Source organism: Heptranchias perlo, chromosome 19 (assembly GCF_035084215.1).
Source record: "Heptranchias perlo isolate sHepPer1 chromosome 19, sHepPer1.hap1, whole genome shotgun sequence".
Lineage (NCBI taxonomy): Eukaryota > Metazoa > Chordata > Chondrichthyes > Hexanchiformes > Hexanchidae > Heptranchias > Heptranchias perlo.
In genome coordinates, this window is record NC_090343.1 from 4,332,350 (window position 1) to 4,347,424 (window position 15,075).

Consider the following 15,075-nt stretch of genomic DNA (forward strand, 5'->3'; position numbering starts at 1 on the left):
TAGACAGAGCAGCAATCAGGGTATTGTGGGACAATAGCCTGATTCAACAAGGTTTCTAGTTCAGCCAACCACTAGTCCAGCACATTATGGATGTGTTGTCACCTCCCAAATCTGTGCCCATCTTTCTCCACAACTCCCTGTTTGAGTCTCTACAATCAGGTTTCTGCTCCTGCCACTGCACCAGAACGGCCCTAAGCAAGGTAACAAATGGTATTCTGCTGACTGCGACCGTGGTGCATTATCCTTTCTCAATCTCTCTGTAGCCTTTGACATGGTCCACCAACCACATCTTGCTTCACCAATGCCTCTCCTCCATAGTCCAGCTCAGTGGGACTACCCTTGCTCAGTTCCACTCTTACCAATCCAATTGTAAACAAAGCATCTGCAGCAATGACTTCTCCTCCTATCACTGCATAGTTACCTCTGGAGTTCCTCACTTCTTCTTCAACCACATGCTGCCCCTTGGCGACATCCTCTGTAGACATGGGGTCAGCTTGCATGTGTATGCTGATGACACCCAGCTCTACCTCTCCACCATCACTCTCGACCCCTCCACTGCCTCTGTGCTATAAGACTGCTTGTCCAATATCCAGTCTCGGATCAGCCACATTTTCCTCCATTGGTAAGACCGTAGCCATCGTTTTCGGTCTGCACCACAAACTTCATACCCTAGCCATCGATTCCATCGCACTGTCTCAGGTTGAATCAGACTGTTTGCAACCTCGGCATCTTATTTACTCCTAAACTGAGTTTCCGACCCTATATCCTCTCTGTCAGAAAGACTGCCTATTTCCACCTCTGTAACATGGCCAGCCTATGCCTCAGTCTATCTGCTACCTAAACCCTCAGCTATGCCTCCAGTCTCCTCCTGACTTGACTATTCCGATGCTCTCCTGGCTGGCCTCCTATTTGCCACCTTTCATAAACTTCAGCTCATCCAAAATTCTGCTGCCTGTATCCTATCCAGCACCAGGTCCTGTCCCCCATCACCCTGCGCTTGCTGATCTACATTGGTTCCAGGTTGTCCAATGCCTCAAATTTAAAATTTTCATCCTTGTGTTTAAATCCCTTTATGACCTCGCCGCTCCCTATCTCTGTACCCTCCCCCAGTCTTGCAACTCCCTCTTCTTCAAAATCTCCACTCCTCTGACTCTGGTCACTTCTGCATCCACCCACCCCTCCCTTCACCTCACCATTGGAAGCCCTGCCTTCAGCCGCCTAGGCCCCACATTCCCTCCCTAAACCCTTCTGTCTCTCTACCTCCCTCTCCTTCTTTAAGACCGTTCTTAAAACCTAGCTCTTCGACCAAGGTTTTGGGCATCCTCCCAATATCTTCTCCTATGGCTCAGCATTCATTTCTTCCTTACTCTTGTCACTCTCCAGCCTTTCCAGGCCAAAAATTTCCACTGTAGCTTATTTGGGTAGTGTCTACACTTTGTTCTTCTGTAGCTCACCACGCATAGTTTTACAATTGGTTAAAATGAGAATTTTGCTTGGTTTTCTTCTTGCTGTCACAGAATTCCTTCCTGACTTACTGCCGCCATCTATGGGTGGCACACATGGCATCGACCAGGCTTGCTTTCTTGCATGTGGATTGAGTGGTGTGTATCGGAGGCTGCAGTTTGCCCAGTGCCTTTTCCATAATCAAACTCACCACTAGGTGTGTAAAACGCATCTTTCTGGTCTATTTTTTCTGTACTCGTTCTAAAGTTTTCACCCATTAAACATCTGTGTTTGTGAAAGTTTGTTTCTTAGAAAGGTCAAGAGGCTCATTTTCTGCTTGTTTAAGGTGCTAAATTATGATAATTGCAGACTGCTGTGATTGGCTCAAAACTATTTGTTAAATTTGAGGAATAGTGGGCAGCATGGGAAACTGAAAGAAAATTCTTTGCATTTTATGTAAATACCCTAGTTAAAGGCCCAACTATACAGAATTGACTGTGGGAAAGCACTATTTTACATAATTACTCTTACAACACCAGGTTATAGTCCAACAGTTTTATTTGAAAATCACAAGCTTTCGGAGCTTACCTCCTTCGTCAGGTGAGTGATCAATCACCTGACGAAGGAGGTAAGCTCCGAAAGCTTGTGATTTTCAAATAAAACTGTTGGACTATAACCTGGTGTTGTAAGATTGCTTACATTTGTCCACCCCAGTCCATCACCGGCATCTCCACATCATTACATAATTACAGCATGGAGGAAGTCTGTTGTGTTATGAGATCAGTCTTGGGTGTACCAATACACTTTTCTTAAGAGAGGAGGAAAATACAACACCTTTGTTGTAGCTTTTGCCAAGTTATGCCCATGGTATGAGATTGTGACTAGAAATTATAGATATTGTTACACTTATCTGATAATTGAGTCTTAAATCTATTTTAATAACTTAATAAGAACTGGAACAATTCCTTTTTTGACACCTGTAAAAATCCCTCAATAAATGTGTGAAGTCTTAAAAATCTTGTTTTACATTTCTCTATATTACAATTTTAAAGACAGACTCAATAAATAACAAAAATCTTTGGATGAATACCTTTATTTGCTCAAAAAAGATAAAATACAAATAATTTGTTTTAAAACTTAATGTAAATGATAGATCTTTTGTATATCTGAATGTTTTTATATTCTGTGAAACATCACAATAATACATTTGCTTTGTTATTTACACACTGCTTAAGTTGACAGAAAACCCTTCAAGGGCTTACTGTTTATATTTATTTTGAACATATTAACTAAAAGCTATGCAGTTTAACCTAAATAAATATTAAATATACTTAAATGATAATACAGTATACACTGTATGGTTTACTAATTTATGAAACAAGTTTATTTTTGAAGTATTTGGTCATCCTTTATTTTACAGATCAATAGCTCCTTCAACAATTAACTGGTCATTGAAATAAAACTGCAAACAGATTCCACTTAATGAATAAAACCTCTTTGTAGAGCAAGGAATCATTTTGTGTTGCTGTTAAAGATTATAAATATCTTGTACTTTAAATATATTGCATAAATTTTAAAGCTTATACAGAAGTTAACTATCAGTTTCCATTAAAGGGACAGCATTCGTTTTTGTTTTTTTTGCCACACTCAGAATGACATATAAAACTTAACAACCCTCTTAGCATGCTTTATTAAAGTGCTTCAGTCTTGTGAAAAAGTGTTACATAGTTTTTCCCCAAACTGTTTAGTTTCATACCGCGATACGAAATCTTTAGGTACAGTAAAACATGCACATTTCTGCACTCCTTCTATTAATCCTACTAGATTTCACCAAGTAACATCATAGTTATGTATGTTTGATTGTTTATAGTTAAGTGGATACTGTCTCTTTAACTGTGCTTTCGCTTTATTAGCAGCATTTAGGTGTAGAGTTGTTCAGCGTGTTAAAGTTGCTATTGTCAACAGTTTCCAGCTAACAAACCAAAAACACAATGTTCAGACACCATACCATTGCTGAGATTGTCCAACACCACTGCTCCAACTGCATCTAATTTAAATGTCAAAGATAGGTAGCGAAAATGTGAGTCTCCCGTGATTTTTATATAATGTATATTAAAATATTTTGAAAGGTTTTACATGGGTGGCCTGGTAGCTACGACAATGGTGTTGGATCTTCAACTGAGCTAAATTTAAATGTCACTGATGACTGACATTCATATTTGGGTTTTCTCTAGTGGGGTGCTTGTCAGACTCAACCAGAAAAGCAGGAAATCTGAGCATGGGAGAGGTTTCTTTCCACCACAAGCATACACCTGGACAGACTGATCAAGCAGCAGCATTTAGATTATCATCCTGGTTGTCTATGCGTTGGACTGTTCCTTCCCTCCAACAGAAAATTTGAAGGAGAGGAAAAATAAAGTACAAATAAAAGATTATAGACAGCTAAATAAGAAGATAGGACTTCTTCTTATGGGGATTGGGGCAGCACAAACATTTATATGGCACAAATCATAGTGGACTCAAATTTTCTGCCACCATCTTTGATTTTACAGTGCAAGTTTAGAGTTCTGAACATTGCCAGAGATAATACTACCTTGCCACTACGCTGGGATGACAAAGGGCTTACAGTTCTGTGCTTGGCTACACTTTTCCATTTCCTGACCCTGGGTTTTGATATGGTGAATCGGGCAGATACGTCTAACTTTGTGTCTCTCTTGGAGTTGTAACTTCACTCATACTGGAGTTCATTTACCTTCCATCACACCATGATTGTGTAGACTGGTAGTTACTGAGTGATCTACTGGTGCTTCTACTCTTGGTTGTTTCAGTCGCCTGCCAGTTTTCCCACAGAAAACACTCTCAAATTCCTTGAAGATAAAGAATATTCAACTATTTACCATTTACTCTACCAACAGTAAAAGTAATGAGTTTTTAAGCTTTATTTTATGTAATTGTTTTTCATTGTACCTCATGCCTCTTTAGTCCACTGGCCGACCTACTTCAGTTGTTGAGATCTGATACTACCTCCATTGCCCCTGTAGTCAGTCACTATGAGGCACTAAAATTTGACCAGATGTGAATCTTCCACAAAGAGGCACTTAAGCCACGGCTTGAAGCTTTCTTTCTTTACATGGCTAATATTGTGAAGTGATCAAGCCTATTCTTGTTCCTCTCTCTGTGTTGCTGAGTGTTGAGACCCAGGACTGGATTCTTGATTTTTTGAACCCTGCTGAGAATGAGGGTCTGAACCCATGGATAGGCTATTGTATATACTGGTATTCCTAATGTACCTATTTCTTAGGGACTGTACCCTTTCTTAGGGATTCAGACAAGAACTTGCCTGATAAAGGCTTTATACACACTTCTCTCACATGGTTGAGCAGCTTGCATTATACATGACACTGATTGTAAAATAAAGTGAATTGAAATGAATACATGAAGATTGCTTTTACAGATCCAGAAAAGGGCTATCACATGGGTTCTGGATGAAAGTTTTCTTAGAAGGCCACGTGCCTGTGATTTTTATTTTTCCTAATGCATATCTTGTCTGTTCCATGGTTTATAGACTTTAACCAATCAGAAAGTGATCATTGTATGACAAGTTTTACACTTTAGATCACTTAATTATTTTTAAAAGCAAATTTTTTAAAGATAAGGTCTCAAGACAATAAATTTGTTATAGATATTCACATGCAAGTATATTAAGTATTTTACTAAAATGATATACAAAGAATTATTTTTGTTAAAAATGCAACATATATTTTAATTACAAATTCTGGACTTTATATAGCAATTATAGAGCCTGTTGATTTTTGAGCCTTAACAGGAATGTTCAACAAATATTTCCACAGCTCAAGACCATTATTGAATAACTAGGGAATTGTAGAAACATTATTTTCCTCTTTATTCATCTCCTCAAATACCTACAGACTTTATTTAAGGAAAGGCATCTGAAAGTGAGGGCACAATACAGACTAAACAATTAGCAGTAGACATCATGGTAGCTTTACATGCGTTCAGAAGCTGCTTTATCATAGAATCATACAGCACAGAAGGCGGCCATTCGGCCCATCGTGCCTGTGCCAGCTCTTTGAAGAGCTAACCAAATAGTCCCAATCCCCTGCCCTTTCCCCATAGTCCTGCAATTTTTTCCCCTTCAAGTATTTATACAATCCCCTTTTGAAAGTTATTATTGAATCTGCTTCCATCACCCTTTCAGGCAGTGCATTCCAGATCATAACAACTCACAGTATAAAAAAAATTCTCCTCATCTCGCCTCTGGTTCTTTTGCCAATTACCTTAAATCTGTATCCTCTGGTTACTGATCATTCTACCACTGGAAACAGTTTCTCCTTATTTATCAAAACCCTTCAGGATTTTGAATGCCTCTATTAAATCTCCCCTTAACCTTCTCTGCTCTAAGGAGAACAACCCCAGCTTCTCCAGTCTCTCCACATAACTAATATCCCGCATCCCTGGTACCATTCTAGTAAATCTCCTCTGCACCCTCTCCAAGGCCTTGACATCTTTCCTAAAGTGGATTGATGAAGATTCAACTTTGAACAGTGTTGAGGGAGACTCACTATCGGGAACTCTTTAAAAATTAACCAAAAAAAAAAAATTCGAATTAACCAGTTATCCCATTAGCTATTATTTGTCTACATTTTTTAATTCATTACAACAGTATTACATAATCTAGGAGGAATGGCTTTTAGTAATTACTGACCCGGTGGCGTGAGGGAACTGGACACCAAAGATGTAAGGATACTGGATTAGCGTACAGAAAGCTGAAATGGAAGCAGCCTGCGTTAATGATAACCTAACAAAGCTGCATCCTCAGAACTCACGTTTCAAAGCCATGTGTTCCTACAACTTTGCTAGTGGGTCATTAAATATGGTGGAAAATAAGATCAAACAAGTTAATAGTAATACAGGTATAAATAAGAGCAGCATGAGAGCAGCTGATTAATTCTACACACAGCTTTATGAAGTGCATTGGCTCTCTGATTGTTCTAACCACATGATTGCACCGTAAGTATTAAAAGTCACTGAGTTATTGGATGAAAATAGGTATGTTTGCTTACTGTTGCTCTTGATTTTAGCTCACGGATGGCAACACCTTGCCCCATACTGATGTCTCCCCAGCTATACTTTCCATCACCTGCCTCACCCAAACCGCTGTGGCCCGTATCACCAAATCGTACCTTGATCTCTTCCCCTAAGCCTTTGATACCTTCTCCTCCTTCCATCAACTCATCTTATTCCACACGTCTGCCCTTGGAAAAAACTCTCCCTCAAGTCATTTACAATTACTTTCAAGCTACCAACTGCCTAGCCTCTGGCCCTCCATTCGTCATAATATTTCTGCAGCTGTCTACCACTCAATCACTTCCAACTTTGATGCACTTGTGCCCAGCAAAACCTTTACTCTCTCCCATCCCGGTCATTCCCCGTAGCATAGCCCCTATCTTCACTCCCTCAATTCAAGGGGAGCAGACTTGAGAGTATCTAAAGCACAACTGGTTTAGCCATCCATCACCAGATCTGTCTGGAACACATCAAGCACCAACAGACCTCACTCTCCTCTGCCAAAACCTTCCCACTTTTAGAAGATCCAACATGGAGAGTAAAGATAATCCCTGGCTTCTTTTCTCCACTACCAACCAAATCTTTAAACCCACCCTTCCTGCTCCCTACACCTTCAATTGCAAGATTGAGATCGTTTGTTCAGCTGCCTCTGCTGCTTCCTTTCCCCAGCAAGCCAAACCGCACCCCATGCCCTTTAGATTCCCCTCTTTCCTAGCCCTATTCCCAACTCTTTCTCTAGTTTGACTAATATCTCATAACATGTCTGCTCTGAGATCATCTTGTCCATGAAACCCACCTCCTGCTCCCCAGACCCCATTCCCTCTAAACTGCTGACCACCCAACTTCCTTTCCTGGCACCATGCTAGCTGAATGGTAAACGGTTCCCTTTCCTCAAGTACTGTCCCCCTCCCTTTCAGAAATGTTATCATCAGCCTAAATAAAAACCACCCTAGATCCCTCTATCCTTTCAAACTACGGTCCCAACTCCAACCTCCCTTTTTCTCCAAAGTCCTTGAACATGTTGTCCACAAAAAGCAGGACAAATCCAATCCAGCCAATTACCGTCCCATCAGTCTACTCTCAATCATCAGCAAAGCGATGGAAGGTGTCGTCGACAGTGCTATCAAGCGGCACTTACGCACCAACAACCTACTCACCGATGCTCAGTTTGGGTTCCGCCAGGACCACTCGGCACCAGACCTCATTACAGCCTTGGTCCAAATATGGACAAAAGAGCTGAATTCCAGAGGTGAGGTGAGAGTGACTGCCCTTGACATCAAGGCAGCATTTGACCGAGTGTGGCACCAAGGAGCCCTAGTAAAATTGAAGTCAATGGGAGTCAGGGGGAAAATTCTCCAGTGGCTGGTGTCATACCTAGCACAAAGGAAGATGGTAGTGGTTGTTGGAGGCCAATCATCTCAGCCCCAGGGCATTGCTGCAGGAGTTCCTCAGGGCAGTGTCCTTGGCCCAACCATCTTCAGCTGCTTCATCAATGACCTTCCCTCCAACATAAGGTCAGAAATGGGGATGTTCGCTGATGATTGCACAGTGTTCAGTTCCATTCGCAACCCCTCAAATAATGAAGCAGTCCGAGCCCGCATGCAGCAAGACCTGGACAACATCCAGGCTTGGGCTTATAAGTGACAAGTAACATTCGCGCCAGACAAGTGCCAGGCAATGACAATCTCCAACAAGAGAGAGTCTAACCACCTCCCCTTGACATTCAACGGCATTACCATCGCCGAATCCCACACCATCAACATCCTGGGGGTCACCATTGACCAGAAACGTAACTGGACCAGCCACAAAAATACTGTGGCTACAAGAGCAGGTCCGAGGCAGGTTATTCTGCGGCGAGTGACTCACCTCCTGACTCCCCAAAGCCTTTCCACCATCTACAAGGCACAAGTCAGGAGTATGATGGAATATTCTCCACTTGCCTGGATGAGTGCAGCTCCAACAACACTCAAGAAGCTCGACACCATCCAGGACAAAGCAGCCTGCTTGATTGGCATCCCGTCCACCACCCTAAACATTCACTCCCTTCACCACTGGTGCACAGTGGCTGCAGTGTGTACCATCCACAGGATGCACTGCAGCAACTCGCCAAGGCTTCTTCGACAGCACCTCCCAAACCCGCGACCTCTACCACCTAGAAGGACAAGAGCAGCAGGCACATGGGAATAACGCCACCTGCACGTTCCCCTCCAAGTCACACACCATCCCAACTTGGAAATATATCGTCGTTCTTTCATTGTCGCTGGGTCAAATTCCTGGAACTCCCTTCTTAACAGCACTGTGGGAGAACCTTCACCACACGGACTGCAGCAGTTCAAGAAGGCGGCTCACCGCCACCTTCTCAAGGGCAATTAGGGATGGGCAATAAATGCTGGCCTCGCCAGCGACGCCCACATCCCATGAACGAATTAAAAAAAACTCCCAAATCCCTGCCTGTATTTCCCACAACTCCATGTTTGAATCTCTCCAATCATGTCCCTGCCCATGCCACAGCACCAATAAAAGTCATAAATGATACCCTCTGTGACTGTGACAATGGTGCTTTAGTCTTCCTCATCCTTTCTGCAGCCTTTGACTTGGTGGTAGCACTTAGTGAAGCACTGAGCACGAGTTAGAAAGACAAAGTGTAGGTGGATTTGCAAGACATGTTCTCGAGGACAAGAATATTGGTAAGATCATCTGTGGAAGCGCATGCTGAAAACATTACAGGTAATCATGGATCAGATGCAACAGGAGGCCATTTAATTCATCATGTCTGTGCTGGCTCTTTGCTAGAGCAATCCAATACTAATCCCACTGCCCAGTTCGATCCGCATAATCTGTATCTTCCTCTGCTTCAAGTGTTTATCTACTCTTCTCTTGAATAGTTTTTTCTTCAACTACTTCTTGTGGCAAAGCATTCCATGTTCTAACAACCCCTTGTGTAATGAAATTTCTCCTGACCTCTCTCCTTACTTTCTTAATAGCAATTTTAAATTGACGACCCCTCATCACTGATTCTCTAACCAGAGGAAATATTATTATTCCTTATGCACCCTGTCCATAACCCCATTAATTTTGAAAACCCCTATTAAATCTCCTCTTAGCTTCTTCCGTTCCAGTGGAGATAGTCCCAGTATCTCAAATCCATTCTCATAACTATAGTTTGTCATCATGGCCTCCCACCTTGCACCCTCCGTAAACTTGAGCTCATCTAAAACTCTACTGCCCGTAACCTAACTCAAACCAAGTCCCCTTTTGCCCATGTGTTCGCTGACCTACATTGGCTCCCGGTCCGGCAGAGCCTCGATTTTAATATTCTCATCCTTGTTTTCAAATCCCTCCATGGCCTCTCCCCATCCTATCTCTGTAACCTCCTTCAGCCCTACAACCCTCCGAGATCTCTGCACTTTTCCAATTCTGGCCTCTTGCACATCCTCGATTTTCATCGCTCCACTATTGGTGGCCATGTCTTCAGCTGCCTCGGCCCTAAGCTCTGGAAATCCCTCTCTAAACCTCTCCGCCTCTCTATCCTCCTTTAAGACCCTCCTTAAAACCTATCTCTAACATTAACTTGCTTAAGAAGCAAGTAGATTTGTTCTTCCCTCCCCAAAATCTTTTCTCCTCAGCTACTTGCATCAGATTTATTATTTGCCCTTCCTCCCACATTTGAGATTATTTTATTTATTCGTATTTTTTCTATTGAAAAAGTTTTTTTTCTCAGTTATTTACATGATTTAAAGAGATCATTCTCCTCCCCCTAACTTCCACGGTGAATTTTTAGTTCTTGTTGAGGCTGTCAATGGTGTAGCACTGGGCTAGGGAGGATTTTCCCAGTCAAGTTACCAATGACTGGGACCTTGAACTGGTGGTCATTTGCATGATTTGGGTTTGCCTGATTGTCTCAGCAACAACGTCTGAACTCAGCACCTCAAACATTTCTTTGTTGTCTGGTGCAAAGGTCAATTCCCCCTCTTTTACACAACAAAAAACATCATGCTGAGCAACATCTGTAGATTAGAATTTGTATTCAACAGCTTAAACTGTATAAGCTACTGAAAAAAAATAACTCCCCCCCCCCCCCCCCCCAGCTCACAGGAGAGGAGGGAAAAACACTTGGAAAAAATGTAACCTACCTTTTTTAGTGTATCGCCGTGTTTTTCCTGAATATACTTCAAAAAGGCAGTGGTCCACTGTAAAGTTGTAGCTTTATCAGTTTCAGAATTGCAGAATGGAACAAGATAATTCAGCTCATCACAGCAAATACGGATTCTACGCCTGCGAATATATGCAAGTTTCAGTGAATCCCAACTATAATTTTTAAAAATCCAAGTATCAGGGTTGTTTGATGCACATCAACAGAATACTTCATCTCTCCTTTATCTTTATTCATCAAATATACTGTTTTTTCATGACAGCTGATTATCTACTATGGTAATCATAATATTATGGAATAAGTTATCAGATGCTGATTAAAATACTGGAGCAGTTCAATCCATCATTAATACTTTAGGAATGCAATGTTTAAAATGCATCAAAACCTGTTCACTTCGCCAATGGGATCACTTCTTTTCAATGATCTACTGATACTAGTGTGATACAACCAGTTTGGCCATTGACTATCAATCAGTGGAATTCTGGCACCATTTTATTTTCGTGAACCTTCTCAAGGAGGGGCAGAATAAGACAATTTACTTTTGTCATGACAAAGACATTTTGTTTACAGTACAGTCCATATATTTTCTCAAAGAAACTTCACTGTAGTGCTAGTATTATGTACAATTCAGAACAAAACCAAGAAAATAACCACTCCCTGTAGTGTCAATAACCAGGCGGGAGAAAATAAAGCTTGTAAACTTGCTAGGCTAACAGTTACAAATTCTGCTGGGGATTGATGGCAACCAAGTTTGTTTATATTCAACAAATATCCCACATAATTTTTTTTCTCAGTTTCACTAAAAATAGAGGACATATACAAGAATCCCTATGGACTGACTCAACTAAGGCAGTAACTGTTAAATGATAGAAATGTTCTCATAAGTCTTCAATGGTTATAAAGATTTCTTTAAAAAGTGCACAGAATATCAGTCTCTGGATTGATAATATTAACCAATGTGTCAACAAACAACTTGCAGTTACATAGCTCTTTTAATAAAGATGAGCAGGAAATGAAAGAAGATTAAGGGAAAGTGACTAGCGATGTGGTTGATAAGGTAATTGTAAACAATTTTACAACACCAAGTTATAGTCCAGCAATTTTATTTTAAATTCACAAGCTTTCAGAGACTTCCTCCTTCCTCAGGTAAATGTTTGATAAGGTAGGTATTGAGGAGGCTTTTGAAAGTGGGGAGAGATGTAACCAGGTGTGGGAAGTGAATTCCAGAGTGCAGGGACGTGATGGCTGGAGGTTCTGTCACCTAGAACGGAGTGTACAGTAGGACCAAACTGAAAATGCAAAGGATGCAAGGCGGAACTTAAGGAGATTGCAGAGGTAAGATGGCACAAGGCTTTAGGGGGATTGAAAAATAAAATAAGGATTTTTAAATCAATGCACTGAGAGATGAGGAGCCAGTTGAGGTCAATGATGACAGAGGTAATAGATAAGTTGGACTTAGAACAGGATAGGGTACATGTGCCGGAATTCTGAATGAGTTGGATGGACAAAATTTGACACCGAGCCACATAAGGAGATATTAGGACAGGTGGTCAAAAGCTTGAACAAAGAGGTAGGTTTTAAGGAGCGTCTTAAAGGAGGAGTGAGAGGTTTAGGGAGGGAATTCCAGAGCTTAGGGACCAAGGCAGCTGAAGGCACGACCGCCAATCACAGGGCGAAGGAAATTGGGGCTGCACAAGAGGCCAGAATTGGAGAAACACAGAGATCTCGGAGGATTGTAGGTCTGGAGGAGGATGAGAATTTTAAATTTGAGACATTGCTGAACCGGGAGCCAATGTAGGTCAGCAAGCACAGGGTAATGGACGACCGGTACGTGGTGCAAGTTAGGATACGGGCAGCAGGGTTTTGGATGAGCTCAAGTTTACGAAGGGTGGAAGATGGGAGGCTGGCTATAAGAATAGTCGAGTCTGGTGGTGACAAAAGCATGGATGGAGGGTTCCAGCAGAAGATGGGCTGAGTCATGGGCGGTGATGGGTGAAATTACAGATATTAGTAGCGGTCTTGGTGATGGAAATGGAGACTAAGCTCAGCTCAGGGTCAACTAGGATGCCGAGGTTGCAAACAGTCTGGTTCAGCCTCAGACAGTGGCCAGAGTGGGGGGCATGGAATCGGTTACTATGGAACGGAATTTGTGGCGGGGGCCGAAGACAATGGCTTCGGTCTTCCCAATATTTAATTGGAAGAAATTTCTGCTCGTCCAATACTGGATGTCGGACATGCAGCGTGACAGATCATAGGCAGTGGAGGAGTTAAGAGAGGTGGGTAGAGGTGAAGTAGAGCTGGGTGTTGTCAGCGTAGATGTGAAACCTGACGTGTTTTTGGATTATGTTGCTGAGGGGCAACATGTAGATAAGAAATAGGAGGGGAACAAGGAGAGATACTTGCGGGATTCCAGAGGTAACAGTGAGGGTGCAGGACGAGAAGCCATTGCAGGAGATTCTCTGGCTACGACTGGATAGATAAGAATGGAACCAGGCGACGACAGTACCACTCAGCTGGACAATAGAGGATGGTGTGTCAAAGGCTGCAGTCAGGTCGAGAAAGATGAAGAGGGATAGCGCATCACAGTCACATAGGATGTCATTTGTGACTTTGATAAGGGCCCTGGCAGAGGCGAAAACCTGATTGGAGAGGTTCAAACATGAAGTTGATGGAAAGATGGGCACGGATTTGGGAGGCAACAACACATTCAAGGTTTGGGAGAGGAAGGGGAGGTTGAACAAGGGGCGGTAGTTTGCAAGGACAGAGGGGTCAAGGGCAGGTTTTTTGAGGAGGAGGTGATGACAGTAGATTTGAAACGGTGGGGGACAGTACTAGAGGAGAGGGAACTGTTAACAATATCAGCTAATATGGGGGCCAAGACGGGGATTTGGATGGTCAGCAGTTTAGTGGGAATATGGTTGAGAGAGCAGGAGGTGGGTCTCATGGACAAGATGAGCTTGCAGAGGGCATGAGGGGAGAAACTAGAGAAAGATGTGAGTTCAGGGCTGGGGCAGGGGGGAATCTTGGCTTGGTGGGCTAGGGGAAGGGAGGAATGCGGCAGAGGCAGCTAAACGGATGGTCTGAATCTTAGTTGTAAACAATTTTACAACACCAAGTTATAGTCCAGCAATTTTATTTTAAATTCACAAGCTTTCGGAGGCTTCCTCCTTCCTCAGGTGAACGAAAACCTGAGGAAGGAGGAAGCCTCCGAAAGCTTGTGAATTTAAAATAAAATTGCTGGACTATAACTTGGTGTTGTAAAATTGTTTACAATTGTCAACCCCAGTCCATCACCGGCATCTCCACATCCTGAATCTTAGTGACAAAGTGGTCCATGAGCTCCTCGCACTTGTTGTTGTTGGTGAGGGTGGTGGGGCAGGGGTGAGGGGTTTAACAAGACGGTTGGTAGTGAAGAGAAGCCAGGGGTTATCTTTGCATTCCAGGATGATCCTGGAATAGTGAGCAGTTATAGCAAAGGATAGCAGGACCCAACAGTGCTTTATGTGGTCTAGCCAGCTCTGGCAATGAATGGCTAAACCAGTTGCCCACCATAAACTTTCAAGTCTGTGTCCCTTGGACTTAAGAGAGCAGAGATTGGAGCCGTACCAGGGGGAACGACCAGAGTAGGAGAGAGTAAGGGTTTTACTGGGGACAAGGGCATCAAAGGTGGAGGTGAGCATGTGAGTGAGCAAATCGGTTGCTGCAGAAGTATCATGCTGAATGGAGGGCCAATGACTAGACAGTTGCGAATTTGAAAGTGTCGTTGTAAGTGACTTGGGGGAGAGTTTTTTCCAAGGGCAGACGCAGAAGGAAATGGGGTTTGAAGGGGGAAGGGAGACGCCAGTGGGGAGGGATACAAGGAAGTGATTGGAAATGTAGGTCAATAAGAATTTGGGTGTTTCGCAGTGATATCTTTTTCATTCAACATAGATCAAGATTCCATTTGAAAGGCTTCTTATATTGTAGGTCAGTTGTTAACAGAGCTGTTACTGCTTGCCATCTCTGTTGAGCACATTCCTGGGTGCAAGGGTGCAAGCAAACAGGGCACCCTCAGTCACAATGGTACACTGGAGTTACACAGGCATTAATCCTAATCAGATAAATGAGCTGAGCTGGCAGGGCAGATAAGGGTCGCTTTTAGCCCAGCACACTTGGCGAGAATGGTGCGGGAGGGGGTTTATGGCTGGTGGTGGCGGGGAAGGCGGTTCGCACGACATTACCGACACGATACAGACTAGTTCCCACCCCCCACCATTTTAACTTGCCTGGTATGGGAAGTCCACAAGGAGCGGGGGGCTAATTTCAATGGGAAAGTTCCGTCCCGCTGAACACCATTTTAATCGCAGGCCCAACTAAGGCCCGCAAAGTCTGGAACCCACCAGCAAAAGTTG

At 42.9% G+C, this 15,075-nt stretch overlaps 1 protein-coding gene across 1 annotated transcript in view; it reads right to left on the reverse strand.

The window, feature by feature from the left end:
* Nucleotides 1-248: 248 nt before the first annotated feature.
* Nucleotides 249-15,075, reverse strand: part of LOC137335513 (transcription factor-like 5 protein) — a 41,162-nt gene continuing 26,335 nt past the window's right edge. Inside the window, exons 5-7 of the mRNA XM_068000852.1 lie at nt 10,665-10,806; nt 4,196-4,310; nt 249-475 (exon numbers count right to left, since the gene is read on the reverse strand). Of these exons, the coding sequence (XP_067856953.1) occupies nt 249-475; nt 4,196-4,310; nt 10,665-10,806 (484 nt within the window). The remainder of the gene's footprint in view (nt 476-4,195; nt 4,311-10,664; nt 10,807-15,075) is intronic.